The sequence below is a fragment of the Myotis myotis genome, unplaced genomic scaffold, assembly GCF_014108235.1.
Source record: "Myotis myotis isolate mMyoMyo1 unplaced genomic scaffold, mMyoMyo1.p scaffold_m19_p_11, whole genome shotgun sequence".
Classification (NCBI taxonomy): domain Eukaryota; kingdom Metazoa; phylum Chordata; class Mammalia; order Chiroptera; family Vespertilionidae; genus Myotis; species Myotis myotis.
Window position 1 is genome coordinate 38149593 of NW_023416315.1, and position 26518 is coordinate 38176110.

At 41.3% G+C, this 26518-nt stretch overlaps 1 protein-coding gene across 7 annotated transcripts; it reads left to right on the forward strand.

The window, feature by feature from the left end:
* The first annotated feature begins 3551 nt into the window (after positions 1-3551).
* On the forward strand, positions 3552-25846 carry SAMD9L (sterile alpha motif domain containing 9 like). Of its 7 annotated transcripts, none has more exons than XM_036328179.1 (5): positions 3552-3832; positions 8886-8964; positions 12450-12580; positions 13109-13186; positions 20768-25846. In XM_036328179.1, the coding sequence occupies exon 5, from the start codon at positions 20789-20791 to the stop codon at positions 25553-25555; it is 4767 nt and encodes a 1588-aa protein (XP_036184072.1). In that variant the 5' UTR covers positions 3552-3832; positions 8886-8964; positions 12450-12580; positions 13109-13186; positions 20768-20788; the 3' UTR covers positions 25556-25846. The 7 variants fall into 7 exon arrangements, 5 of the variants coding, with proteins under 5 accessions (XP_036184072.1, XP_036184075.1, XP_036184073.1 ...); XR_004970904.1 differs by lacking the exon at positions 3552-3832 and having other exon boundaries at positions 8754-8964; positions 20768-20854; positions 24908-25020; XM_036328182.1 differs by lacking the exon at positions 8886-8964.
* The last annotated feature ends 672 nt before the right edge of the window (positions 25847-26518 follow it).

Here is a 26518-nt window from a genome sequence, read left to right on the forward strand (position 1 = left end):
TTAAAAAAGATATATTTTACTGATTTTTTACAGAGAGGAAGGGAGAGGGATAGAGAGTTAGAAACATCGATGAGAGAGAAACATCGACAAGCTGCCTCCTGCACACACCCCCTACTGGGGATGTTCCCACAACCAAGGTACATGTCCTTGACTGGAATTGAACCTGGGACCCTTGAGTCTGCAGGCAGACACTCTATCCACTGAGCCAAACTGGTTAGGGCTCAATTCTTGAAATCAGAACAATCTCTCCTCCGCAGATCCTGTTAATACTTCAGCTTCGATTATGTTAGGTCACAATCTTTTAATAATAAATCTAGTAGTATTACAAAGACCCCATTTACTATTAAGATTTCTCAGTAGCATGATGATTGCACCTACTTTTGAAGCATAATAATCCCTACTTTGCTAAACTGCTGTTTGAAACTGCTGTTTGAAATTCTCTGCTATTTTTAGATAGTCCCTTGTTCTGTAAGTCAACTCTGTTATTTTAAACAACATATTTTTATTGATTTTAGAGAATAAGGGAGAGGAAGAGAGAGATAGAAACATCAATGATGAAAGAGTCATTGATCAGCTGCCTTCTGCTTGCCCCCTTCTGGGGATCAAGCCCACAACCCAGGCATGTGCCCTTGGCTGGAATCAAACCCGGGATCCTTCAATCTGCAGGCTGATACTCTACTCACTGAGCCAAACCAGCTAGGGCTCAACTCTGTTATTTTAGATGGTCCTTTATTCTGTAAAATAACTTTGCTTTTTAGCTTGCTTGAATAAAAGAGAAGATAAACTTAGCTATCTGACCTTGCAGGCTAGCCATCTAACGTGAGGGACTGATACTGATAATACTCCCATATTCTCATGCCAGGTGTTTGTTAGTTATGTGCTCAAGGTTACAAGCTGCCTGCAAAAATAACTTACACAGAGCTCTTTGTAAAGTCTGCAGAAGGTCCAGAAAAAAACTTATTTGGGAGAAAAAGGGCTGGAAAGATATAAAGAGGTAAAACTTCCTCCATAGTTTGCTCAGAATTTGAGAAGCAATATTCCTCTGAGCCCGCTAGCTTAATAAAAGATTCCAAATTGGCTCACTAAGGCATCTTCTGTTAAGTTTGCTGATATACATTATAACACCTTCAATTCTAATTTATGACATGGCATTTCCGAAGGAGTAATCCTTTTAAGAAATTCAATGGGAAAATTTTCCTTTTTGGCATTATCCTTTGAATCTAGTATTGTCGATTACACTGTCATCTCTGAGTATTAATGCAATATCTGTTCCAAGCCTTTTTCACCATGTGGGAAAAGAATAGGATACGTCATTACACCTAATGTAGGAAACAGGATACTGATTTGTTTCATTTTAGTGGCATTCAGATTATTGGGATCTGGTTTACAGTGAATGAGCAAGTCCCTTTCAAAAGGAGGTCCCCATCTTTGTTTCTGAATATGACGGCAACTTCACTTACATGAAGATAATTATATCTACCTGGATCACTATTACGATCATATTTAATTGCTACTGTTACTTCCGTGCAATGCCACCACTTTCTTTCAGCTTCAGAATGTCAACAAAAACAACCAAATTCAAGATCGACAATGACAGATCGAAACACACATGTGCGATTGGTGCCAGTGAGAGCTTTATATGTATCGTGCATGGGCGAGTCAACTTAGCCTTTTATAGATATAGAACAAACTTGTTTAATTAGACCTGCTTCTGATGTAGCTAAACTTTTACCAGTCCAGTGAAGCACCCCAACTTCTCTTTCAGGTAATTGTCAGCAACACAGCAGTAAATATCAACACGAAGTACATTATTATTGTAGATCACGCTGGGAGAACACAGGGTAAAATATTTAACTGTAGCATTGTGTGCAGTGAGAAAACCTGAAGTCATTATCAAGGTCCACCATTTCTTACTTCTTTTCAGGTGGGTCAAGTTCCTAAGCTTTCTAAATCTCTGTTTTCTGGCTAATGAAAAGAAAATAGGATTCCACCAAGTCTCCTATCTACCTACTCCAGGACTTCTATGAGGATCAAATGAGATGAGGCATGGGAAAACGCTTCACAGACATTTGGTTACGGTGTTAAAGTGTTTCCACCTAAGGCTAGTCATTGCTAGGGAGAGGAAGCCGGGTGTTACTACTTGAAGTCATTACCCTGAGGGTTGGACATGTAGCTTCTTAGCCTTTTATCTGGAAGTTACCTACTTTGAAAACCATGAGTTCACACTGATATCTCCAATTGTAGTAGCATACCATAAGTTACTCTCTTTCCATATTTATAACCCACTTCTCTAATAAAGAAATCAGCTTTAGCCCTACCTGGTTTGGCTCAGTGGAGAGAGCATTGGCCTGTGGGCTGAAGTGTCCCGAGATCAATTCTGGTCAAGGGCAGGACCTTGGTTGCAGGCTCCTTCCTGGCTCGGGCCCTGGTTGGGGCACACAACCAATCGATGTGTTTCTCTCACATCCATATTTCTCTCTGTCTTTCCCTCTCTCTAAAAAATCAATGGAAAAATATCCTCAGGTGAGGATTACAAAAAAAAAAAATCAGTTTTAAATATAATTCCTTACTTGATTAATTCCTATGTAATCAGTCTCCCACCTCAATGCTGCCATTCCCTGCCGGATGCAGATGCCACCCTCTCCTCCTCCAGCTCTGATGGCCTTACTGATCCCCTCATCTTGACTAAACTTTGTACAGTCTTCTTCCTAGCCATAGGCATGGTTGCAGTGTCTCCCAAATGCCTCCCGTTTCTTTAGAAAATCTGTAATTGCAAATTCTTTCTCTGCCTCTTTAAAATGTATGTAAATATTCTCCCAGCCTCTTGCCAGTTTTACAACTCAGGATTGTCTTTCTCAAGCACCAGGGAACCATGTCTTTGAAATGTAGACATCAAAAAAAGATAGCACCCCTGCCTCCCAGTCTCTGTGGGAAAGTGGAAGCCTAACTTAGATGGGTGCCAACTAGCAAACCCAGAGGGCCTACACACAGAGAAAAACATTTGCAAACTCAGTAGTTACTCAATGTGCTCCACACAGCCCATTGACCAAACTTTCCCCTGTAGTTCGGTATTTTTCCATTAGCTCACCCCATAGCTTAAAAACCTTCATACCTTTTGCTTTCTTCAGTTGAGTTCAGTCTCCCTCCCCTGCTATTGCCATTGTCTTGAATAAAGTTTTCCTGGCCTCTTTAACTTTGTCCAGTACAATTTTTGTATTGACACTCTTCATTTCAGACTACTCTCCCAGAGGGACACCTTCTTATTCTGCCTGGACTCTGATATCCCACACCAGGCCAGCCCTCCATGTAGACACTGTTATAGTAATAAGTTTAGTTAGTATAAGTTAGCATAAGCAAACTCCATTTTGTATTAGTGTAGGTTAGCATAAGCAAGCTCCATTTTGTATTAGAGTGAATTTTAACTTTACTTAGAAGTGAAACTTAACTTGTGTGTGTGACCCTGATAAGTACTTTGTAGCTCCCTGTGTGAACACTCCTGATAAGTACCTTGTAACCCCCTGCATGTGTATCCCGATAAGTCCAGAACGCACCACCGGAGCACACTGATATGAGACACTGAAGCCCATCCATCGGGTATAAAAGAAGGACCTCACACCAGCAGCCAGACACCTGTCTGCCCTCCACAGACGAGACGTCGTCCTTACCCCTGGAACTTATGCCACTCCTGCTCTGCCCTGAGCCCAGATTGTTAGAGGCCTCTCTTCATGTCAAGAGACTGAGCACCTGCAGCTGTGTATCTGATGACCTCCGTGTGTCTGTCAGCGAGTGTCTCTGGGTGGCCTGCCAAGGACTGAAACCCACCAGCTCTCTGGTAAATAAACCTGTGTGATTCTTACACTCTGTTTGTCTCCTGTGTCTCCTCTCTTCTTAGTTTTGGTTTAAACTCAGCCTAAATAATAAAGTACCCTTTGACGTCTGTATTGGTATATCCAAATGAGGCGCACTGGGTCACCTGTGCATACATTCCCATAGAAGTGGAACAGACACCTTGCACATGGTGTTGAGCTCTGACACCCCATACCAGGTTTCCCCCTCCTAACCTCCTCAGGCTCTGATTCTCCACACTGGTCACCCCTGCAAGGTGGATACTATTTTCACACTGTCCAGCTTCTGACTCCCCACCTGAGACCACCCCTCTGAAGAGCCACCATCGTGGGCCCTGTTCTGGGCCACTTAGACTCCCCCTCCCTTCCACCAGATACCTACCATATAGTGGTTTTTAGGACTGAGTTGTTTGAAAAATGGAAGAAAAGGAAAAGGAAGGTAAGAAAGGAGAAGAGGAAGAGAGTTCATTTATTTTATTCCAAATGTTCTTGCCCTGGTTATACATTGGCAATGCTTAGAGATATTTTAAAAATTAATGATGCTTGCCCTGGCTGGTGTAGCTCAGTGGTTAGAGTGCAAGCCTCAGGACTGAAGCGTCAGGGGTTAGATTCCTGGTGAAGGGCATGTACTTGTGTTGCAGTTTCCTTCCATCCCTGGCCCTGTCAAAGCACGTGCAGGAGGTAACCAATCAATGTGCCTCTCTTACATGGATGTTTCTCTCTCTCTTTCTCTCTCTCTCTCTCTCTCTCTCTCTCTCTCTCTCTCTCTCTCTCTCCCACCCCCCCACCCCCACCCCCACCTGCTTCCCACCCTCTCTTCCACTCTAAAAATCAATGGAAAGAATGTTCTCTGGTGAGGATTAAAACATAAATAAATAAATCACTGATGCTTGGTCCTTTTCCTAGAGATATATGCCTGTCTACTAGAGGTCCTATGCATGTGCTTCTTTGAAAATTCCCCAGATGATAAGTGGAGTCTGGGTTGAGAGCCACTTCTTTTTCTTTCTTTTTTTTAAAAAATCTCACCTGAGGATATATATTTTTTCACATTGTTTTCAGAGAGAGAGAGTGGAAGAGAGGGAAGACGGGAGGGAGAGAGAGAAACATGGATGTAAGAGAGACACATCAACTCCTTGCCTACTGCAGGTGCCCAACCAAAAGCGGGGAGTGAACTTGCAACCAGGTACCTGCCCTTTGGTGCCTGGCTGACGCTCTAACCACTGAGAAATACCAGCCAGGGCGAGAGTCACTTCTTATTAGGGACAAATTAGGAGTGGAATGTAGGGGTGCAGGTGAGTTTGAAGACCTGGAGAATGGAGCATGTGAGAAAGCCCATTTGAGGGTTTCAATTTTGTCCTTTAGGTAGAAAGAAATGTCATCAGGTGAGAGTGATGGTGGTCAAAATGTTAGAGGGGTGGGAAGCAAAGAATTATGAATATACTTATTCAGAGAGGGAGACAAAACTTAATAAAGAACTGTAGATTCCTGGGCAGTATACATTGCCTATTTGAAGTTATATGGTAAGCTTCAGGATCTGTTAAAGTTTCTAAATATTAAATTTATATATTTGTAAAGGTATGTATAGAAAAAATGAAAGAAACTAAATAATGGAAAATGGAGATTGTGCTTGGATACTCTAGTTTTCTTCCCCCTTCTTTGTATATTCTGTATATCTTAAGTTTGAATGAACTCTTATATTCATAACTAGAGGCCCGGTGCACAAAAATTTGTGCACTCGGGGCGGAGGGGGGTCCCTCAGCCGTCCTGTGCCCTCTCGCAGTCTGGGACCCCTCGGGAGATAACGACCTGCTGGCTTAGGCCTGCTCCAGGGTGGCAGAGGGCAGGCCCAATCCCTAGGTGCAGCCCCTGGTCGGGCTCAGAGTAGGGCTGACTGGGGAGTTGGGGCGCCGCCCCTGTCATGCACAGAGCAGGGCGGATAGGGAGGTTGTGATGCCAACCTCAGTCACGCTCAGGGTAGGGCCGATTGGGGAGTTGGGGCACCGCGCCCTGTCACACTCAAGGCAAGGTCGATGGGGAGGTTGCGGCGCCACCCTGTCAAGCACAGAGCAGGACCAATCAGAGGGTTGGAGCGCTGCCCCCTGTCATGCACAGAGCAGGGTCCATCAGGGGGGTTGGGGCTCCATACCCTGTCACGCACAGAGCAGGGCCCATCAGGGGGTTGGGGAGCTCCCCCGTCACGCACAGAGCAGGGCCGATAGGGGAGTTGGGGCGCCGCCCTCTATCACCCACAGAGCAGGGCCGATCAGGGGGTTGGGGCACCACCACTGTCACACTCAGGGCAGGGCCGATGGGAGGTTATGGCTCTACCCCGTCACACACACAGCAGGGCCCGTAGGGTGGGCGGGTTGGGGTGCCACACCCTGTCACACACAGAGCAGGGCCGATCAGGGGGTTGGGGCGCCGCAGCCTGTCACACACAGAGCCGCAGGGCGATCAGGGGGTTGGGGAGCTCCTCCCTATCAGGCACAGAGCAGGGCTGATCAGGGGGTTGGGGGGCCTTCTCGTGTCACGAACAGAGCAGGGCGGATAGGGAGGTTGTGGCCCCGCCCCCTGTCACACACAGAGCTGCAGGGCGATCAGGGGTTTGGGCGCTGCCCCCTGTCATGCTAATCCCGGTGCCGGGAGGCCTTGCGGCTCCGCTGATCCTGGTGCTAGGAGGCATATTACCCTTTTACTATATAGAATAGAGGCCTGGTGCATGGGTGGGGGCCGGCTGGTTTGCCCTGAAGGGTGTCCTGGATCAGGGTGGGGGTCCCCACTGGGGTGCCTGGCCAGCCTGGGTGAGGGGATGATGGCTGTTTGCAGCTGGTCACACACCCTTCAGGGTAGGGGTCCCCACTGGGGTGCCTGGCCAGTCTGGGTAAGGGGCTGAGGGCTGTTTTCAGGCTGGTGGGTGACTGAAGCTCCCAACTGCTCCTTTTTTCTTTTTTTTTTTTATTCTGGGCCAGCTTTAGCTCTGGCTCCAGCTCTGAGGCCTCTGCTGCTGAAAGCAGGTATCTGGTTTATTTGGGTTCTATTATCGAAACAATGTATAACTCCAGCTCTGAGTCCCGGCTGGCTGAAAGCTGGTTTCTGGGGTTTTGTTTAGCTTCTATATTTGTTACAATGTATCAAACTGCAAGCTCAGAGGCCGCAAGGCAGGAGGGGAATGTTGGAGTCCTCCATCACTGAAGCAAGCAAGCCTCATGTTCGCTTCCAGCTGCCTGGCTGCCGGCCGCCATTTTGGCTGGCAGTTAACTTGCATATTGCCCTGATTAGCCAATGTGAAGGGTAGCGGTCGTATGCTAATTACCATGTTTCTCTTTTATTAGATAGGATGGAAAAAATAATTTTTTACTTTTCAAAAGATAATGAAATAAATGGTGATTCAGCACACACAGAAGACTTTAGGGGCACTATATTAGTATGCTAGGGCTAATGAGCCACAGACTAGGTGGGTTAAAAATCAGAAATGTACTATTTCCTCACATATCTAGAGGCCAGAAGTCTGAGATGAAGGTGAGGCAGGGTTGTTTCTTCGGAAGTCTCTCTCCTTGGCTTACAGATTAGATATCACTCCTGTGTCCTCACCTGGTCTTTCTGCCTGTGTGTCCTAATCTCTTCTTACAAGGACACCAATCATATTGATAACGGAATTTTTGGACTGGAACCTGGATTCTTTGTCCGTCAGAATTGAAGAATGAATCTACGGACAGAAAGTGGTATAGCAAAAGTGGAGATTTATTGAAGAACAAGTACAGACTCCCACATGGGGAGAGGGAAAGGGTCCCACAGAATAGACTCCCAAATAGGGAGGGGGGAAGAGTCCTGCTGAGTTCCTCTTCCCTATGGCTTATGAAGGCTGCAGATCCTGGTGCCTTGATGTCCCCTCTTATATGGATGTTTCTCTGTTTATCTCTCTCTCTCTCTCCTCCCATGCCATCAGCTTCCCTCCCTCTCTTCCACTCTCTAAAAATCAATGGAAAGAATGTTCTCCAGTGAGGATTAAAACATAAATAAATAAATCAGTGATGCTTGGTCCTTTTCCTAGAGATATATGCCTGTCTACTAGAGGTCCTATGCATGTGCTTCTTTGAAAATTCCCCAGATGACGTTAAGTGGAGTCTGGGTGAGAGCCACTTCTTTTTTTTAAATATTGGTCACTATTCCCTTAGACTGGTTACTATAGTAACTCCTGGGTTCATAGGTCGAACCTCACCTGGGACGTGTGAGGTGTTCCCCACCCCACCCCCAGTCCTTATTGTTTTCCGATTACCTTTGGGCTTTCTTCTTCTCCTTCTGGATGAAAGGGCTCCTTCTCTTTATTTTGTAAATACAGACCTTTTGCTGTTCCCAGCTCTCCCATTCTATGGAAGTATACCATCTGCTGCTCTGCAGCTCTGTGCTTCCTTCATGGTCCCCCTAATTTCCAAAATTTCTAAAATTTCCTAAACCTGTCCTAACTTTCCCCTAACATTCCTGTTTCAATATTGGATTAGGATCCAACCTAATAAGCTCACTTTACCTAAATTAAAGACCCTATCTCCAAATACAATCATATGCTGAGGTACAAAGGATTAGGACTTCAATATGAGTTTTGAGGAACACAATTCAGCCCATAACAGATACTCAGATTATACTGAGATTTGAATTTTCTCTTGGTATTTCTGTTTTCTTTTTTCTGCAGCTTCCCCCACCCACCACCCCCACTGAGCCTGTTACTTATTCTTATGACTTAAAATTCTGTCTGGTGAATAGTTTCTAAGCAATTGTTCCAATTTATTGAGAATTTTTGCCATGTCATTTTAAAATATTTAATATCCTTCAAAACCCAAACAAATACGTTCTCAAGCAAAACTGAAACTGCCGCCGGCAGTCCTGTTTCCTCTTTTGCTCCCTTCCTTATTCTGCTCCCGCCCTGCAACTGTCATGCCCTCAGAAAGAGGCACAGCACTGGGAGACCAGAAAACGTCACATCTTGGGCTTAATTTCGTTGTTGTTGTTGTTTTTAAAAGATCCTCACAATTATATGTCTCCTAGTCATCAGAAGAGGAATAAGAAAACAAAGGTTGAAAGCAACTGTTTCTTATATAAAAAGGAAGTTTTCAGGAAAATCCTGGTAAGTTGTTGATTCAAACTTTATTTTATGCTTATGAAGGGACAGGTTTTTTTTTAAAAAAAAAAACTCCAGCTGTACTTTTTATATAAACACATGTGTTTATACTTCTAAAAATACTGAAATTGATTGTAAATATGAGTGGACAAAATACACATCAATATATTTAATTGTTAATTCTCACAGGAAGATATTCTTCCATTGATTTTTAGAGAGAGTGGAAGGGGGGGGGGGAGGGAGAAAAAGAGAGAGGGAGAAAGAGAGACCAACAGACAGACGTGGATTGGTTGCCTCCTGAATGAGCCCTAGCAGGGATAGGGATTGAACCTGCAACCCGGGTATGTGTCTTTGACCCAGAATTGAGCCCATAATCCTTCTATGTTCTAATGTTCTAATCACTGAGTCACACCAGCCAGGGCTGAGGCTAACTTTTTAAGTGTACTTCAGGTGATGAGTGTGTTCCTGGTTGTGCAGGGAGTGGGAAAGAAGAATTGGAGAAACAATGTAATGAAGTTCAGGAATTTGAGCATAAAAGAATGTAAAGCAACCAGGGGTCACATGAAATAATGCAAAATTCTGTCTTCAGTAACTTAAATGTTCTTAAGTTTTATATTCGATACGCTGCAGAGGCTATTTTTCTATCGAAGTGTTTCCTTCAAATCCATCTCATGCAGGAATCTGGTTAAAAACTAACTTGAAAACAACTTCGGGAAATGAAACTTAACTTGTTTGCGGCAGTTTCTCTGCAGTCCTGGGAGAGAGCCAGGCCTCCCAAGTGTCCTTCCCCTACCAACCCAGAGTCCTGCAGAGCAGAACTCCTCAGCGCATAGCTATCTGGGAGCTACTGAGGACCCCCCTGAGGTGAGGGTGGGTGGGTACCAGCACTTGTCCCTAAGAGCTCTGCTAACTTGGTACTTATCCTGTAATACTAAAGAGAGACAACTAACCACTCGAGAATGGCATCCTGTTTCTGCTTTGCCAGTAATTAATGTTACTCCTCCTACTACTAAGATTTATGTTCATGATTGTTTCAAAGCAGGAGGCTGAGGGCTCCTGGAAAACCATGAGTTACGTCAAGTCATGGGCAATATTTTTCCACACCAGTCATAGTAATTTTTATTTTTACTTAGGTCCAACACTATATATGCAGATTCTCTTAAAGTTGGCAAATTATTGGAAAAACATTATTAAATATAATAGCTTCAAATTATTATATGTTCACAACTGTTACCATGTGGGGGGGAAGGAAGTTGAGAAACTTTTGACATTATTATCAGTCCAAGGCCATTATTAAAGAGTTGAGTATATTATATTGAGATTTTTTCATTGTAACAGAAAGAAAGCTCCAGATTTGGAGGAATAAATGTCAGTGACCTTATTAGAGAAGAGGATTTTTTTTTAAAATATATTTTTTATTGATTTTTCACAGAGAGGAAGGGAGAGAGATAGAGTCAGAAACATCGATGAGAGAGAAATATCGATCAGCCGCCTCCTGCACATTTCCCACTAGGGATGTGCCCGCAACCCAGGTACATGCCCTTGACCGGAATCGAACCTGGGACCTTTCAGTCCGCAGGCTGACGCTCTATCCACTGAGCCAAACCGGTTTCAGTGAGAAGAGGATTTCTATCTCCCTGGTATCTATTAGCAGAATCTGATTAACAGGAAGTGAAATGACACTGTCACCTATCAGATGGCACCAAGTTCCCCTTGTAGCATCCCCTACATTAGATGCAGCACACAATGAACCACTAGCTGTGTACAAGCCAAAGAGCTATAAGAAAAAGGGATGGACTACAGTGGAAATTTCCTGATGTGCTGCTTCATTTGAGTCCCAGTTGAATATTGTAATAATCACTGGCTAACCCACAGAGAAAATCTGGACTCTGCCCTCTCAATTTTTAGGATATTCAGAGAGAGGGTAGATGGGTAAATCACTGAAAGGGGACTCTAAGGGAGTCCTGCGGAAAGGGGAAAGCCCTCCCCAAGATCAGTTCCCGGAGCAGGGGCAGCAGATGAAAACAACAGAGGTGCTGAGGCTGTGACACAGGGCACCTAGAGTCGGAAGGGGCCTCTTCTGGGGAAAACAGGTATGAGTCATGCATGGCCTCATGTAGTGACTTAACAGAAAACTGATACGGACACGACAAGGACTGCAGGAGAAATGTTTATTAATGTTCCTTTCCTTTTGATAAAACTTCCTTTTCATTCTGTGTTACCAGGTGATTGAAGTTAGAGTTAGTTCTGGCCTAAGGGGTAGCACAGAAGAGATTTCTTCAGATTTTTGTCTGGAATTTAAGCCAAATGAAATAAGTGCCCTAGTCCTTTGACTTACAGACATTGCAACCTAGGGGTTTCCAAATATTTATTATTTTTAACTACTCTAATAAACTATATTATTCACTCAACAAATTTTAGTTAAGAAGCTTACTATGTGCTAGGCACTGTAAAGTAGTGAACAAGATGTACAAAAGCTCTTGTTCTCATAAAGCTCACAGAATAACGAGCGGGACAGAAAATAGTTAAAAACATGTGGAATATTTGCTTGTGATTAGTGCTAAGTAGATCTTTTTAAAGCCGAAAGAGGAAGAGGAAATGTTGGAAGATGATTTACAGTTTTCTGTAGGCTGGCCAAGCATTGCCTCAGTGAGAAGGTGCCATCTGATAAAAAAAAACCTAAGGGATGCGTGGTGGTCGTGAGCTGTGCAAGTGTCTAAGGACATTCTAGGGGGAGGAAACAAGTGAGGTTCCCAAAGCAGGAGCAGGCACTGCTGTCTTAAGCAACAAGGAAATCAGGGGGCTGGACCAGATATATAGAGAGAAATAAAAGAAAGAAAGAGTAACAGGATGCCAGGTTATGTAAGGCACCTGTTCATAATGAGCTCGGCTTCACTCTGAGTCAAATGCAAAGCCATTGGGAGGGATTGAACAGAATGTTGGTCTGTTATTTACATTTGAACAGACTCGCTCCGGTGGCTAGTTTGAGCTGTCCCCAAAGGGATCAATAAAAGCAAGAGAGAAACTAGTGAGGGTGCAACTCCTCTAACCCAGGAAGAGAAGATGGGGGCTTGGACTGGGTGGCAGCAGTCAAGTGGTGGTCAGCAGTCAGATGCTGGGCAGGTTTTGAAGATACAGCTTATAGGATTTGCTCCACATTGAACGTAGAATGTAGAAGAAGAGAAAGAAAGAAAGAATGCCCGCAACATTTTTGTGATTGCTTATTGATTTTATTAAAAATATTTAATATAGAAGAGATGTGCTAGATGAAGGATGTTCCTTTCACTATTCTTTCCAATCTTATGTATGTTTGAAAAATTTCAAAGTAGAAAGTTTAGAGGAAAAGATGTCCCATAAAGAATTCCTAAGCAACAGTCCAATCACTTGCATTTTAATTTGCTGAGTCGTTAATTTTTTTTTGATGTAACAGATTCTCAACAAATATGTCTCAGGACTAGGTTTGTTCTGACTACATCTCTACTTCCTTGTAGGTGCTTTCCGGAACATGACTCTTGCAAACTCAAAAAAAGGCAACTAATCTAACAGCTCTGGATCAAAGAACCTCATGAAGACTTATTTCAAGTTACCGATATAAAAAGTGGAAGTTTTCAGTGAAGCCCTGGTATGGGCTTTAAAGATATATTTCATCAACTTTCTTTAAAGGCTATATTTTAAAACTAATTCTAAAAACTAATCAGGACTATGAAAATGAATATACTTTCAAGTGTACATAAGCTGTTTCTAACAAAACAATTCTGAAAGGATGAGAAAGCTCACCGCTTTCATATACATGTTGCTAGATGTATCTTACACTGACTGCAGGATTTTTTTAAATTGAAACATTCCCACAAAGAGAGTGTAGAGTGTTTCTGGAGGTGGAAGGCTCTGGTGATGAGACTCTAAGAGCTAAGTAAAATATAGATCAGAAGATCAGGAATGGAGTAGAAAATTGTAGCCAAGAGCAGCTATGCCAAACTCTGTCCTATATAATTCAAGATGATATAAAAAAGTTTACATCTAGTTAAAGATTAAATCCTCCAAAGTTTAATTATTTTACTTAAGGATTTCCTTCATAACTAGCTTGTACAGAGACTATGCATAGAAACACATAATTTTAGAGTGCACTTTGTAAAATGAACTTGCTTTGCAGTTTCATTTCTGAAGAACATCAGAGCAGGGCGTGGGCCTGCTGGAGACCAACCAAGATTGCAAGAATTTCTTCCTGGAGGTAAGAACATTCTAGGGCCCAGCCTCTTAGAGACAGGGCTGGGCACAAGTGCTTGCCCTGCTGGTTTGATCCTTCCTGATCACCTGCCCCACCCCACTCCTCGCCCAAGAGAAAATATAAGTCCTTGGGAAATAGATCCTGAAATTAAGTACACACAAGGAGAACTCTGGGGTTCAAAATATTCCCAAAACAGAATAAAGGAGATAAGGTGGAGGTCTTCTCCCCAGCTCCAACCAGAACAACACCTTCACCCTTTTGAAAAAGCAGAACAAAAACTATAACCAAGACAGCTTTCTGCTCTGGGACAATTCCCCTGCACCATGAATGGGAAAACAGGTTGGTTGAAAGGAGACACATTTAAATCATGAATTTATTTTCCTGATCACAACTTCCCCCTCCCTTTATTTTATTTTTAAAATATATTTGTATTGATTTCAGAGAGAAAGGGAGAGGGAGAGAGAGAAACATCAATGATGAGAAAGAATCATCAACCCCACACTGGGGATCAAGCCTGCAACCCAGGCATGTGCCCTGACTGGGAATGGAACCATGACCTCCTGGTTCATAAGTCAATGCTCAATCACTGAGCCATGCTGGCCAGGCTGCTCCCCCTTTATTTACACTGAGTAGCTTCTTGACAAATATAAAGGCCCCTCTTGTTTAAAAAACATGTCAACACTTGAGGATATAAATCCAATCAAATAATGTTCACAAAAGGACTTTGTAAGCCTCAGGACAGTGAAGTATACTAAAGTTTTATATAAATATTAGTGGCCCGGTGCATGGATTCATGCACATTGAAAAGAAATTAATTAGAAGAAAGATTCGTGGGGGAATTATGTTCCTGCAAAGAATTACATATCAAAATAGTATATATAATATAGTATTATAAAATTAAAACACATGTGCAATTGGCACCAGCAAGAGCTATATATGTATCATGCATGTGCAAGTCAATGTTTATTTTTAAATTGCCAGTGGGCATCATATGTACGGTCGGTCAGTAGGTTGGTCAGACAGAGGGATGGTCGGTCACTTAGCCTTTTATATATATAGATTAACAAGTCATCACCCTAAACTAGGTTGAAAACACTGAATATGCCAAGGAATTATGTCAAAGCATTATTAAAACCTTTTTGCCCAAATTATTTTCACCCTGAATTAAATACATGGCTCCAGCCAAATATGGATCTTAGACCATATAAGATGCTCAAAATTGACAGAGTGACAAATTCATGTGAAAGCATTACCAAATATATAATAGCTTCAAATCATTATGTACATTCTCAGCTCCTGTCAAGGGGTGGGGGTGGGGGGCAGCTGAGCAATTTTTTTATGTTATAAAGGGTCTTCATCTTTAAACAATTGGGGGGGGGTCTGTAAGATAAGTTAAAAAGACCAGTTTGGATAGGACAGATATTATTCACCCTATTTGAGACAGGTGCTTCCATCTCCCTAACCTCCGCGCGCCCCCCCCCCCCCCCGCTCCATATCTGTTGGGGGCCAGCCCCAGCAGGTCCAGGGGTTCCCAAAGGTGTGGACGGAGTTGGCGAAGAAGGAATGACACGGAGACAGCGTTCAGTTGATCAGTATGGTTGGGTTCTCTCTTTATTGTTCTATTACATCTATATTTATACTATTTGATCCCATAAGCATGCCTCTATAATTACATCATGGTATGTTTCAGGAAACCTTCTACAGTTCCTAGTTTCATTTCCATAATCCTGTCTCTATCTAGTTCTGTTGATTTTAATTTTGTCTAGGTTAATCTCTGTGTTCCATTATAAGGGCTATTCCAAGGTCACTATTCTATTGCTCTACTGATAAGCTACAAGGAAGTGACTGAAGGAGTTTATCCTACCCAGTAAAGGTTATGTCCTCCCAGCCTCGCTGCTTGCCTTCCCTGGGACTGCCCTGTGTCAGAGGGTCTCCAGGGGTATAGGCTTTGGTGCTTTCCCTGGTGGGCAGACCCCTGAGGATGTGGGCCCAACAAGTCCCAAATTTATTGCCAACAGTCTTAGTCCAAGTTCTTCATAAGTAGTACATGGCATTTCTTTAACACTAGGGGGATTTACTGATTTATTCTCTTCCTTAGTCCTGTTAACCCCTAACCTGGGGAAACAACCTTTCTCGGGGAGGTGGTCCTGGTTAAAACACATAGTGCTTAAGAGGGGGAGCAAACATATGTCATATACTCCAGGTCCCTTGAAACATAAGCTGTGTAGATGTTTCTTCCCTGCAGTGACTGCATCAAGCAGCAAGGGTGGACTGGCTCCCGGCACATCTCTCTCTCTCTCTCTCTCTCTCTCTCTCTCTCTCTCTCTCTCTCTCTCTCTCTCACACACACACACACACACACACACACACACACACAAACACACACTGTCGTCTCTGGGCATGCAGTGGCTGATAAGCAGGAACCCCTTCATGTGCTGCTTCTTGTAGAATGCTGGAGTGCCCTGGATAAGATAAGATACTGCCTCAGATGTGAACACAGTAAGTCTGTGGAGCATGATAAGGCCTACTCCAGAGGAGAGTCCATTTGCCCAGAGTAACAAGAGCAGTTAACACAGCAGAGGCCCCTGGAAGTCTGGCTCATATGGACCTAGGATAGAAAATCCTGTATGAGAAACATGCTCCTTCAGGGACTGTAAATGAGACAGCAAAAAACCTAAGAGGTGCTAGGAAACCGAGGCTCAGGTTGCTGTAATGAGCCTGTGGATGAAGAACATATGTCTACCAACTTTTCTTTTTAAAAAATGAAAACTCCTTTCTCACTCATTATGACCATCTGACTTGGAAGCTGGATTTGGTTCTGATCTAATGATAAAATGAAAAAATTTAAAAACCAGAATGAGATATCACCTCACACCTGTTAGACTGGCTATTATACAAAAGGCAAGAAATAACAAGTGTTGGTGAAAATATAGAGAAAAGGGAGCTCTTAGGCCCTGTTGGTGGGAATGCAAATTGGTACAGCCACCAATAAAAAACATTAAGGAGGTTTCTCAAAAATAGAAAGAATTACCATATGACCCAGCGATTCCACTTCTGGGTATTTATCCAAAGAAAATTAAAACACAGTCTCAAAAAGATAGCTGCACCCCTATGTTCACTGCAGCATTATTTACAGAAACAACCTAAGTGTCCACTGAGGGATGAATGGATTAAAAAAATGTGGTTGATACATACAATTCAACCATGAGAAAGAAAGAAATCTTGCAATTGGTGACAACATGGATAGACCTTGAAAACATGCTAAGTGAAATAAGTAAGACACAAGAGAATAAATACTGTATGATATCATTTATATGTTGAATTGAAAAAAAAAAAGACAAATTCATAGATACAGAGAATAGATTGGTGATTGCAAAGGCAGGGGATGGGGATGGGTGAAATGAGTAAAGGTAGAAAAAAGGAAATTTCCCAAGTCCTTTGTTTTATAGGCAACGCTGATTCATGGGTTTACAAAAATATAGTTCAAGCATTCCACTACTCTAAAAATCTTAATTTCTTCATTCAACAAGTATTTACTGAGCACTTACTTTATGTCAGGCACTAGGGGATTCACCACTGAACAAAAGGCAAAAATGTCTTCTCTCCTGGGTGTTATATTCAGAGAATGAGACAGAGACAGAGAATGAGAAGATCATTAAATACAGTATGTAAATTCTTTTTTAAAAAAAATGAAGCAGGGAAGGGTGACGGAAAGCACTAGAGGAAGGACTGAAATTTCAAAAGGGTAGCTAAGAAAGACTGCACTGAATTTGAATAAAGGGCTCAAGTAAGAGTGTGAGCTATGTATCTAGAGCAGTGGTTCTCAACCTGTGGGTCGTGACCCCTTTGGCAGTCGAACGACCCTTTCACAGGGGTCGCCTAAGACCATCCTGTATATCAGATATTTACATTACGATTCATAACAGTAGCAACATTACAGTTATGAAGTAGCAATGAAAATAATTTTATGGTTGGGTCACAACATGAGGAACTGTATTTAAAGGGCCAGAAGGTTGAGAACCACTGGTCTAGAGAAAGCATTCCCAGCAGAAGGAATAGCTACTTCAAAGACCTGATGCAGCAGCATGCCTGACATGTTTGGGGAGCAGCAAGACAACCTGAATGGCTGGAGTGGAGTGAGCAAGGTGAGTGGAGGTGAGGAGGGTTTAAAAAAGTGGAATGAGCATGTCATGTAGGAGTTTACCTAAGGGCTTTGGCTTTGACTCCGAGTGAGATGAGAAATCATTGGAGGGTCTTGATCAGAGTTATGTGATTACACTTAAATTTAAACAGGATCATGTTGGCTGCTGTATTGAAAACAGAGTGAATAAGAGGTGGTGAGGACATGACAAGGGGTGAGGAAAGTGAGAAAGTAATAGTATCAGTGATTAAAGGTCTTGGTATTAAAGAAATATAGAGTTTGAGCCAAAACCGGTTTGGCTCAGTGGATAGAGCATCGGCCTGCAGACTAAAGGGTCGCAGGTTCGATTCCGATCAAGGGCATGTACCTGGGTTGCGGGCACATCCCCAGTAGGGGGTGTGCAGGAGGCAGCTGATCGAAGTTTCTCTCCCATCGATGTTTCTAACTCTCTTTCTCTCTCCTTTCCTCTCTGTAAAAAATAATAAAATATATTAAAAAAAATATATATATATATTAAAAAAAAGAAACATTTAAAGAAATATAGAGTTTGAGCACTAAACATAGTGAATCTTAGGGGCAGGAGATGATGGTGAAATGTTTGCATCTGAGATGATGGAAGGCTTGTAGCTATTGGTGATTCTATTAGTTTCCTAGGGCCGCTGTAACTAAGTACCACAAACTGAGTGGCTTCTACAACAAAAATGTATTGTCTCACAGTTTTGGAGGCTGGATGTCTACAAGATCAAGGAATTGGTTGGTTCCTTCTGAGGGCTGTGGGGAAGAATGTGCTCTATGCATCTCCCTTAGCTTCTGGTAGTCTGTTGTCAATCTCTGGCATTCCTTGCCTTATAGAGGCAACACCCTGATCTCTGCCTTCATCTTCACATGATGTCATCCCTATATATGTGTCTCTGTGACCATATTTTCCCTTCTTATAAAGATACCAGTCATGTTGAATTGGGCCCACTCTAATGACCTCATGTTAACTAGTGACATCTGCAACCACCCCTATCTCCAAACAAGCTCACATTCTGTAGTACTGAGGCTAATAATTCAACACAGGAATTTTAGGAGGTCACAATTTAACTCGTAACAATTATGATAAGGCCAATAGTGTGACCCATGAGAGTGGAGATGGATGGAGGTCAAGATCATTAGACGAGAGGCAGTCAAGAGGGTGCAAGGCCAATGTATTGAAGTGATCATCTACGTATCTATTGAGCCACCAAAAATTATGACAGGAATAGTGTCTGAGGGCATGAGTGTCTCTTCCCTTCAGCTGTCTACAGAATGGAGGTCAAAATACATTAAAATGTATAAAAAGTAAATACTCACCAAACTCTCAAAGCCTGAAATATTTTAAGACTGAAGTTTAAAATAACATGGAAGTCATATTTTTTATTCTGCCTTCTATCTAAGGGACTTCAAAAAATCTTTCATTATCTCTATTATATCATGTTGAAAAAGTGAAACTTAAGACTGTTTCTCCTTTATCCACCCTCTCCACCTAGATTTGACATTCTTGGTAGTGTTAGTGCTGAGAGGCAGTTTTACACAAAAATTAGTGAGGCATCAGCTAAGAGGGGACATCCATTTATCAGCCACAATCTGTCTTTGTTCTGTGTTGACATCCTTTAAGAAATAACTCATTTCACTGTTCCTCAGTAGTGTTCACCCCCATGCCATGAAGTCAAATAATTCCTACCTCAGTGGTCCACTCATTCTTTGTTTCAGAAGGCTGCAAATCTTTTTCTCCCACCAGAGAGATCCCTGAAGACATACCTAATATTATTTTTCTTTCTCATCCAATTTTCAACTCTTTGCCATTGTTATACGGTCCTCTCCTGCAATCATCTAGCATTACAGGGAGGGGGGCAAGCTGTCCAGGGTTATTCATTCTGTTACTGACACTCCTTGAGCCTGTCTCAGTTTCTGACTGTCATGCCACAGGAACCTAATGACACTGTGAGGTTGTCAATCCCAGATTCCCAGATGAATGGGCAAGGCACAGGTCAGCTCCTCTCTGGAATACCCCACATCCATTACTGATTAGCACCCCTGCCTGGTCTCACCTCCAGTTTAACTGATGGCAGTTTGCATAAACAAATAAAATTTTAAGTCTCTCTTCTCCAAGGTTCTTCCTTCTCTCTAGCTCCTGGGCTCTGAGTCTGTTAGAGTGAAGACTGTTGTGAAAGGCAGACTAAAACAGTTCTGTCTGATAAATATCCTTTCTAATCTTTCTATGTTATGCTTTGGGTAAAGCCTTTCATCTTTATGAATGTACATGATGGTTTTATACATATTCTGTGGATATATGAAAAGTGTATATGCTTTGTATTTGCTCTCTTTATAATATAATGTTTTGTTTGATCCTTAATGCTTTTAGTTTACTTATCCTTATAATACCTTTACTTTTCTATTTTCCCTTAAACAAAATTATTGATTCATCTTTTTCATTCTGAGTCAGTAGGACTGGGTTGGGGTCTGGAAATTTACATTTCTAGCAAGCTTCCACGTGATGCTGATGCTGCTGATCTAGAGACTACACTGTGAGAACTGCTCTCAACCTTATCTGTACGATAGAATATTCCGGACAATTTTTAAAAAGTACTAATCCTAAACTCCACTCCCTCAACCAATTAAATCAATTTCAGAATGTGGAGTACCAGTGAGCCAAGGTTGAGAACCCCTGATCTCAAGTGTTTCAGGATATTCAAAACTTGCAATTCAACCAAGTACATGATTGTAGGACCTTCATTACTCTCATATCAATAGTTTAGGCTAAAATGGTTTTAACAAAGTTAAAAATGCATACTATTTTCCTTATCTAATTTCAGGCCGGCCAGGCCAGTGTGAACTATAGCTAACTCTATAGTACCTCTGAGGGCCACAAGACTTAGCCAACCAAATCAGTTATCTAACATTTTGCTATCACATCCCCCAAAGCTCTAGCCTTGTCGGCCTAACAGTTTGAGTTCCAAAAGACAAGTGATAAGTTAACCAATTGCCTTATTACCGTGTAACAAAAATGGCCAGCTTCCTATCTGTGGATGTAGTTTTCTATTTTCCAACCCACATTCACTTATCCAGTTTTGTATTTTAAAGTTTATTTGCAATATTCAACTATGTGAACTAATTTCTTTATTACTTAAGATTCTGGTTTTGAGTTATGAAAACAAGCAACTTTCACCAAGTTAAACTTAAAAGGGAAAATTATTATAAGGATAAAGGGGTGTGTTGCCCTAATTAGCAGCTACTGCTTATGTCATAATCACAATCATAATCATATAGGAAACAAGGGGGTGCTAATTGGAACTATAAAACAGTTAAAATAAGTACCAAGCAGTTTTAAGACTCAACCTTGAACAGTATTATATATATAATCGACTGACTTCGATGATAAAGTATCATACTAAAATACTTATTGTATTACTTTTTCCAAGGAAGAAAGTTCCAGCTGTGATATGAGTGAACAAGTAAATCTACCTGAAATGACCAAAGACTGGAACAAAGAGCATGTGAAACAATGGGTAACAGAAGACCTTAAGATCGATGAGAAATACGGGCAAATTCTGTTCAATGAAGAAGTGACAGGATTAGTCCTGCAGGAATTAACTGAAAAAGACCTTAGAGACATGGGGCTACCACGGGGTCCAGCACTTTTGATAAAACGCATGTATGACAGATTGAATAATATTTTCCCTGAAAATCACAATCAGGATTCTGGACAATTAGAGCATATAAAAACCTCCAAAAAACAACACCAAAAAAAGCCACAACAGACACAAAAAGAAGAAGAACAGTCAATGCCATCCAATACTGATCATAATCTTAGCGAGATCAGAGATACCAAAGAACAAGAATCTGTTCTTATAAAAGAAAATGCATTAAATGAAGTAGTGACCACTAAAGACAAAAAAAAGAAAAAGCTAAAAGCTGAGCAGTTGACTTGTATGCCATATCCTTTTGATCAGTTCCACAGCAGCCATCGTTACATAGAACATTATCTTCTTATACAACCTGAAACAGGACCACTCAATCTCATAGACCCAATACATGAGTTCAAAGCCCTCACAAATACAGACACAGCCACAGAAAAGGACATTAAAATGAAATTTAGCAATGAAGTCTTCCGATTTGCATCGGCTTGTATGAATTCACGCACCAATGGCACCATCCATTTTGGAATCTTGGACAAACCCCATGGAGAAATTGTTGGTATGGAAGTCACCAGTAAAGATGCCTTCATTGACCACTTTAATATAATGATCAAACAGTATTTTGAAGAAAGTGAGATCAATGAAGCCAAGAAGTGCATTCGGGAGCCAAGGTTCGTGGAAGTCCTTCTGCAGAACAACACACCATCTGACAGATTTGTCATTGAAGTAGATGTCATTCCAAAACACTCTGTATGTAAAGAAAAATATTTCTACATTAAGATGCAAAACTGTAAAGCTGAAATATGGAAACAAAACCAAGATGCTTCACTGTTTGTGAGAGATGGAGCTAGCTCTAAGGATATCTTGGCCAATGTCAAGCAACGGGATAAGGAATTCAAAGCATTTACCAAAAAAGTCAAGTCACTAGCAGTATCGAGAAAAGAGGCTGAAGAAGAATATGAAAGGAAGGCAAATAAGAAAGAGAGTGAAGGACAAAAGCTGGTTAAACTTCTCATAGGAAACCGAGAGTCACTGGATAATTCATACTACAATTGGTACATTCTTGTAACAAATAAATGCCATCCAAACCAAACAAAGAACTTAGATTTTCTAAAGGAAATTAAATTGTTTGCTGTTTTGGAGTTTGATCCTGAATCTGAGAGCAAGGGGGTGGCCAAAGCTTACAAAAGAAGCCGGGTAGCAAACCTTCACTTTCCAAATCAGTATGAGGAAAAGACTACTACAAGAGAGGCAATTTCTAGCCTGAATCTTTTCGATCAGCCCAGCTGGATCTTCTGCAATGGCAGATCAGACTTGAAAGATGAGAGGTATAAGCCTCTAGAACCACATTTATGGCAGAGAGAAAGAGCTTCTGAAGTCCGGAAACTGATTTTATTTCTCACAGATGAAAATTTAATGATAAGAGGGAAATTTTTGGTAGTGTTTCTATTACTCTCTCTGGTGGAAAGCCCAGGAGATCCACTCATTGAAACCTTCTGTGCTTTCTACCAAGCTCTGAAAGGAATGGAAAGTATACTGTGTATCTGTGTAGACTCACAGATTTATCAACGTTGGAAAGATCTACTACGAGCAAGACTGACAATAACAGATGAATTAACAAGCCATAGTATTTCCACTTTAAATTTAGAATTGATAAACAGTACTATCCTTAAACTAAAACCAGTCACTCAGTCATCAAGAAGGTTTTTGCCCTCCCATGGATCATCTTCGGTTATCCTAGAGAAAAAGGAAGAGGATGTCTTGACTGCACTGGAAATTCTCTGTGAAAATGAGTGTAAAGACACAGATATCGAGAAAAATGAATCTAAATTCCAAGAATTTAAGAAAACAAAAGAAGAGCACTTTTATCGAGGTGGCAAAGTATCCTGGTGGAACTTCTATTTTTCTTCTGAAAACTATTCTTTACCCTTTGTCAAAAGAGACAATTATGAAGACCTTAAAGGTCTAATACAGTGTTGTGCAGAGTCTCCTAAACCAATATTTGTAAAAATTATCAATCTTTATCATCATCCAGGCTGTGGGGGCACTACATTGGCTATGAATGTTCTGTGGGACCTAAAGAAAAACTTCAGGTGTGCTGTGTTAAAAAACAAAGCAACTGACTTTGAAGAAACTGGAGAACAAGTAACCAAGTTGATTACCTATAAGGCAACTAGCCATCAGGATTACATTCCTGTACTTCTCCTAGTAGATGATTTTGAAGAACAGGAAAATGTCTACATTCTACAGAATACCATCCATTCCATTTTAGTAGAGAAGGGTTTGAGATATGAAAAAACATTGGTAATTATCTTAAACTGTATGAGATCCCAGAATCCTGATGAAAGTGCAAAATTAGCAGATAGTATTGCACTAAAATACCAACTTTCTTCCAAGGAACGAAGAGCTTTTGAAGCCAAACTGGAGGAAATTGAAAAGCAACACAAGAACTGTGAAAATTTTTATTCCTTCATGATCATGAAAGAAAATTTTGATGAAACATATATAGAAAATGTAGTCAAGAATATCCTAAAAGGACAGAAAGGACAGAATACTGACAGCAAGGAAGCTCAACTCATTTCTTTCCTGGCTCTACTCAACTCTTATGTTACTGACTTTACAATTTCAGTGTCACAGTGTGAAATATTTTTGGGAATCACAGGCACTAGTACACCCTGGAAACCTGAAAGCCTAGAAGACAAGATGGGAACCTATTCCACACTTCTAATCAACACAGAAGTGGCAGAATATGGGGGATGTGCAGGCGTGCGCATCATTCACCCTCTGATTGCCAGTTGCTGTCTAGAAGAACTGGAAAGAAGTTATCACTTGGATAAATGTCAAATTGCATTGAAGATATTAAAAGAGAATTTGTTCTATGATTCTGGAATAGGAAGAGACAAATTTCAACACGATGTACAAACTCTTCTGCTTACAAGACAGCGCAAAGAGTATGGAGATGAAACAGACACTTTGTTTTCTCCATTAATTGAAGCTTTACAGAATGATGAAGTTGAAAGGGTCTTGACTGAAGGAACTCTTCGATTCCCACAAAATGCATTTATTTGTCAGGCCTTAGCAAGACATTTCTATATTAAAGAGAAGAACTTTGACACTGCTCTGGACTGGGCAAATATGGCCAAAAAGAGAGCACCTAAAAATTCCTATATCTCAGATACACTTGGTCAGGTCTACAAAAGTAAAATCAAATGGTGGTTGGATGCAAACAAAAACTGTAGGGATATCACTGTAAATGATCTAACACATTTTCTAGAAGCTGCAGAAAATGCATCAAGAGCTTTCAAAAAATCCCAAGAGCAAACTGATAGGAAAGACTATGAAACAGAGACCTGGTCACTACAGAAGTCCAAAAGAAAATATGACATGTATAATACAGCCGGTTTCTTGGGTGAAATAGAAGTTGGTCTTTACACTATTCAGATTCTTCAGCTCACTCCCTGTTTCCATAAAGAAAATGAATCATCTAAAAAAATTATGGCAGAAATTTTATCAGGAAAGAGGAATATTCCTACAAAACCAAAAAATGAATATTATTTGGCTTTAACTAAGTTCACTTCCTACTTACAAAATTTACAACCGGATATGAAAAAGTGCTTTGACTTTTTTACTGATTATATGGGTCTTTTGAAAACAAGGAATATCCAAAAAGAAATAGCGGAGATCTTATTAAGCAAGAAAATCAGTCGTTGTTTCAGTAAATATAGGGAACATTTCTGCCATGTGGATGTGGGTCCATTACAAAGCAAAGAGAGTCAGTTACTCCAAGAGGAGAATTGCAGGAGAGATTTAGAAGCTTTGAAAGCAGACAGGTTTTCTGGACTTCTAGAATATCTTAATCCAAATCACAAAGAGGCTGCAATCATTATGGAAAGTATAGTGAACAAATATACTTTTCTCTTTCAGGAAAATTCAAACAAACGGCTGGCAAAGGAGAAACAAAATTTCATTTTGGCCAACATTATTCTCAATTGTCTAAAACCCAATTCCAAGTTTATTCAGCCACTTACCGTACTTAAAAAACATCTCAGAGAAGTGTTACAATTCGTAGAACTAAGTCACCCATACCCAGACCCTTATTTCTTGGCCTGCCTCCTGTTCTGGCCAGAAAATGAAGAGCTAGATGAAGATTCCAAGTTAATGGAAAGGTATGTTTCATCCTTATATAGATCCTTCAGGAGACAGTACAGGAGCATGTGCAGGTCCAAGCAGCCAAGCACACTTTTCTACCTAGGGAAAAAGAGAGGTCTCAACAGTCTTGTGCATAAGGCCGAGATAGAGCAGTACTTCAGTAAAGTACAAAATATAAATTCCTTCTGGCAGAGTGGAGATGTGTGGAAAAAAAAGGAAGTCAAAGACCTTCTGCGCCGTCTCACTGGTCTGGCTGAAGGCAAGAAAATCTCTATTGAATATGGAACAGAGAAAAAAATAAAAATACCAATGACATCTGTTTATTCAGGTCCACTCAGAAGTGGTGGCAACATAGAAAGAGTGTCTTTCTACCTAGGGTTTTCCATTGAAGGCCCTCTAGCATATGACATAGAAGTTATTTAGGAAGATATATTAGCTCAAATATGTTTATTCATATTCGCTCTGATCTTAGTCCCTCTATCCCCATGGCATTTTAATGGCATTATCAGCTTACCTCTGATTATAGGTTTTGCTTTCGTCCCCCCGTAAATTAAAAGTCTTTGTAGGGCATTAAACATGTCTGCACACAGAGCTTGGCACACTGTAGAGCAGCGGTTCTCAACCTGTGGGTCGCGACCCCTCTGGCGGTCGAACGACCCTTTCCCAGGGGTCACCTAAGACCATCCTGCATAGCAGATATTTACATTACAATTAATAACAGCAGCAACATTACAGTTATGAAGTAGCCACGAAAATAATTTTATGGTTGGGTCACAACATGAGGAACTGTATTTAAAGGTCCAGAAGGTTGAGAACCACTGCTGTAGAGTCAATTGTTCAATGTTTTAAATATGCACTTTCAGACTAACATATTTAACTAAGAAGTTTCCATTGATATCCACTGGTGACATCATTACTGGTTGTACGTCAATAAAATCTGTTTAAATTCTATCACGCTTATGAATTTTCTGAATTATGAATTATTCCTTCACTGTGAAAGCAGAAATTTAAATTAGATGAATATGGAAGAGAAAGCCCCTCCTTAGTTTACTGAACTAAAAAACAGAGATCCACACCAGAGTGCCACTTCCTCATCTTGGTATCAATAAAAACGTATGTGCAAGGTAAACATTCTGTTCCCATCCCCCATCTACCCCTACACACACACACACACACACACACACACACACACACACGCAATTCCTTATACTCCTTGCCCTTCTCTCAATTCATTGCTATGGGAGGGGGATAAGAGAAGGCAACCAAGTAGCCACAAACTTGAACTCCATCCATCTTGCTCCCATTTGGTACAGATAAAACTGTTTCCCCATTCTTGCCTCCTGTCAACACAGTCTTAGTTCCACCTGTTCTTTAGATCCCAACTCC

Excerpts from the sequence above, each read along its gene's own strand:
- SAMD9L (XM_036328179.1), top strand. The coding sequence starts at position 20,789 with ATGAGTGAACAAGTAAATCTACCTGAAATGACCAAAGACTGGAACAAA.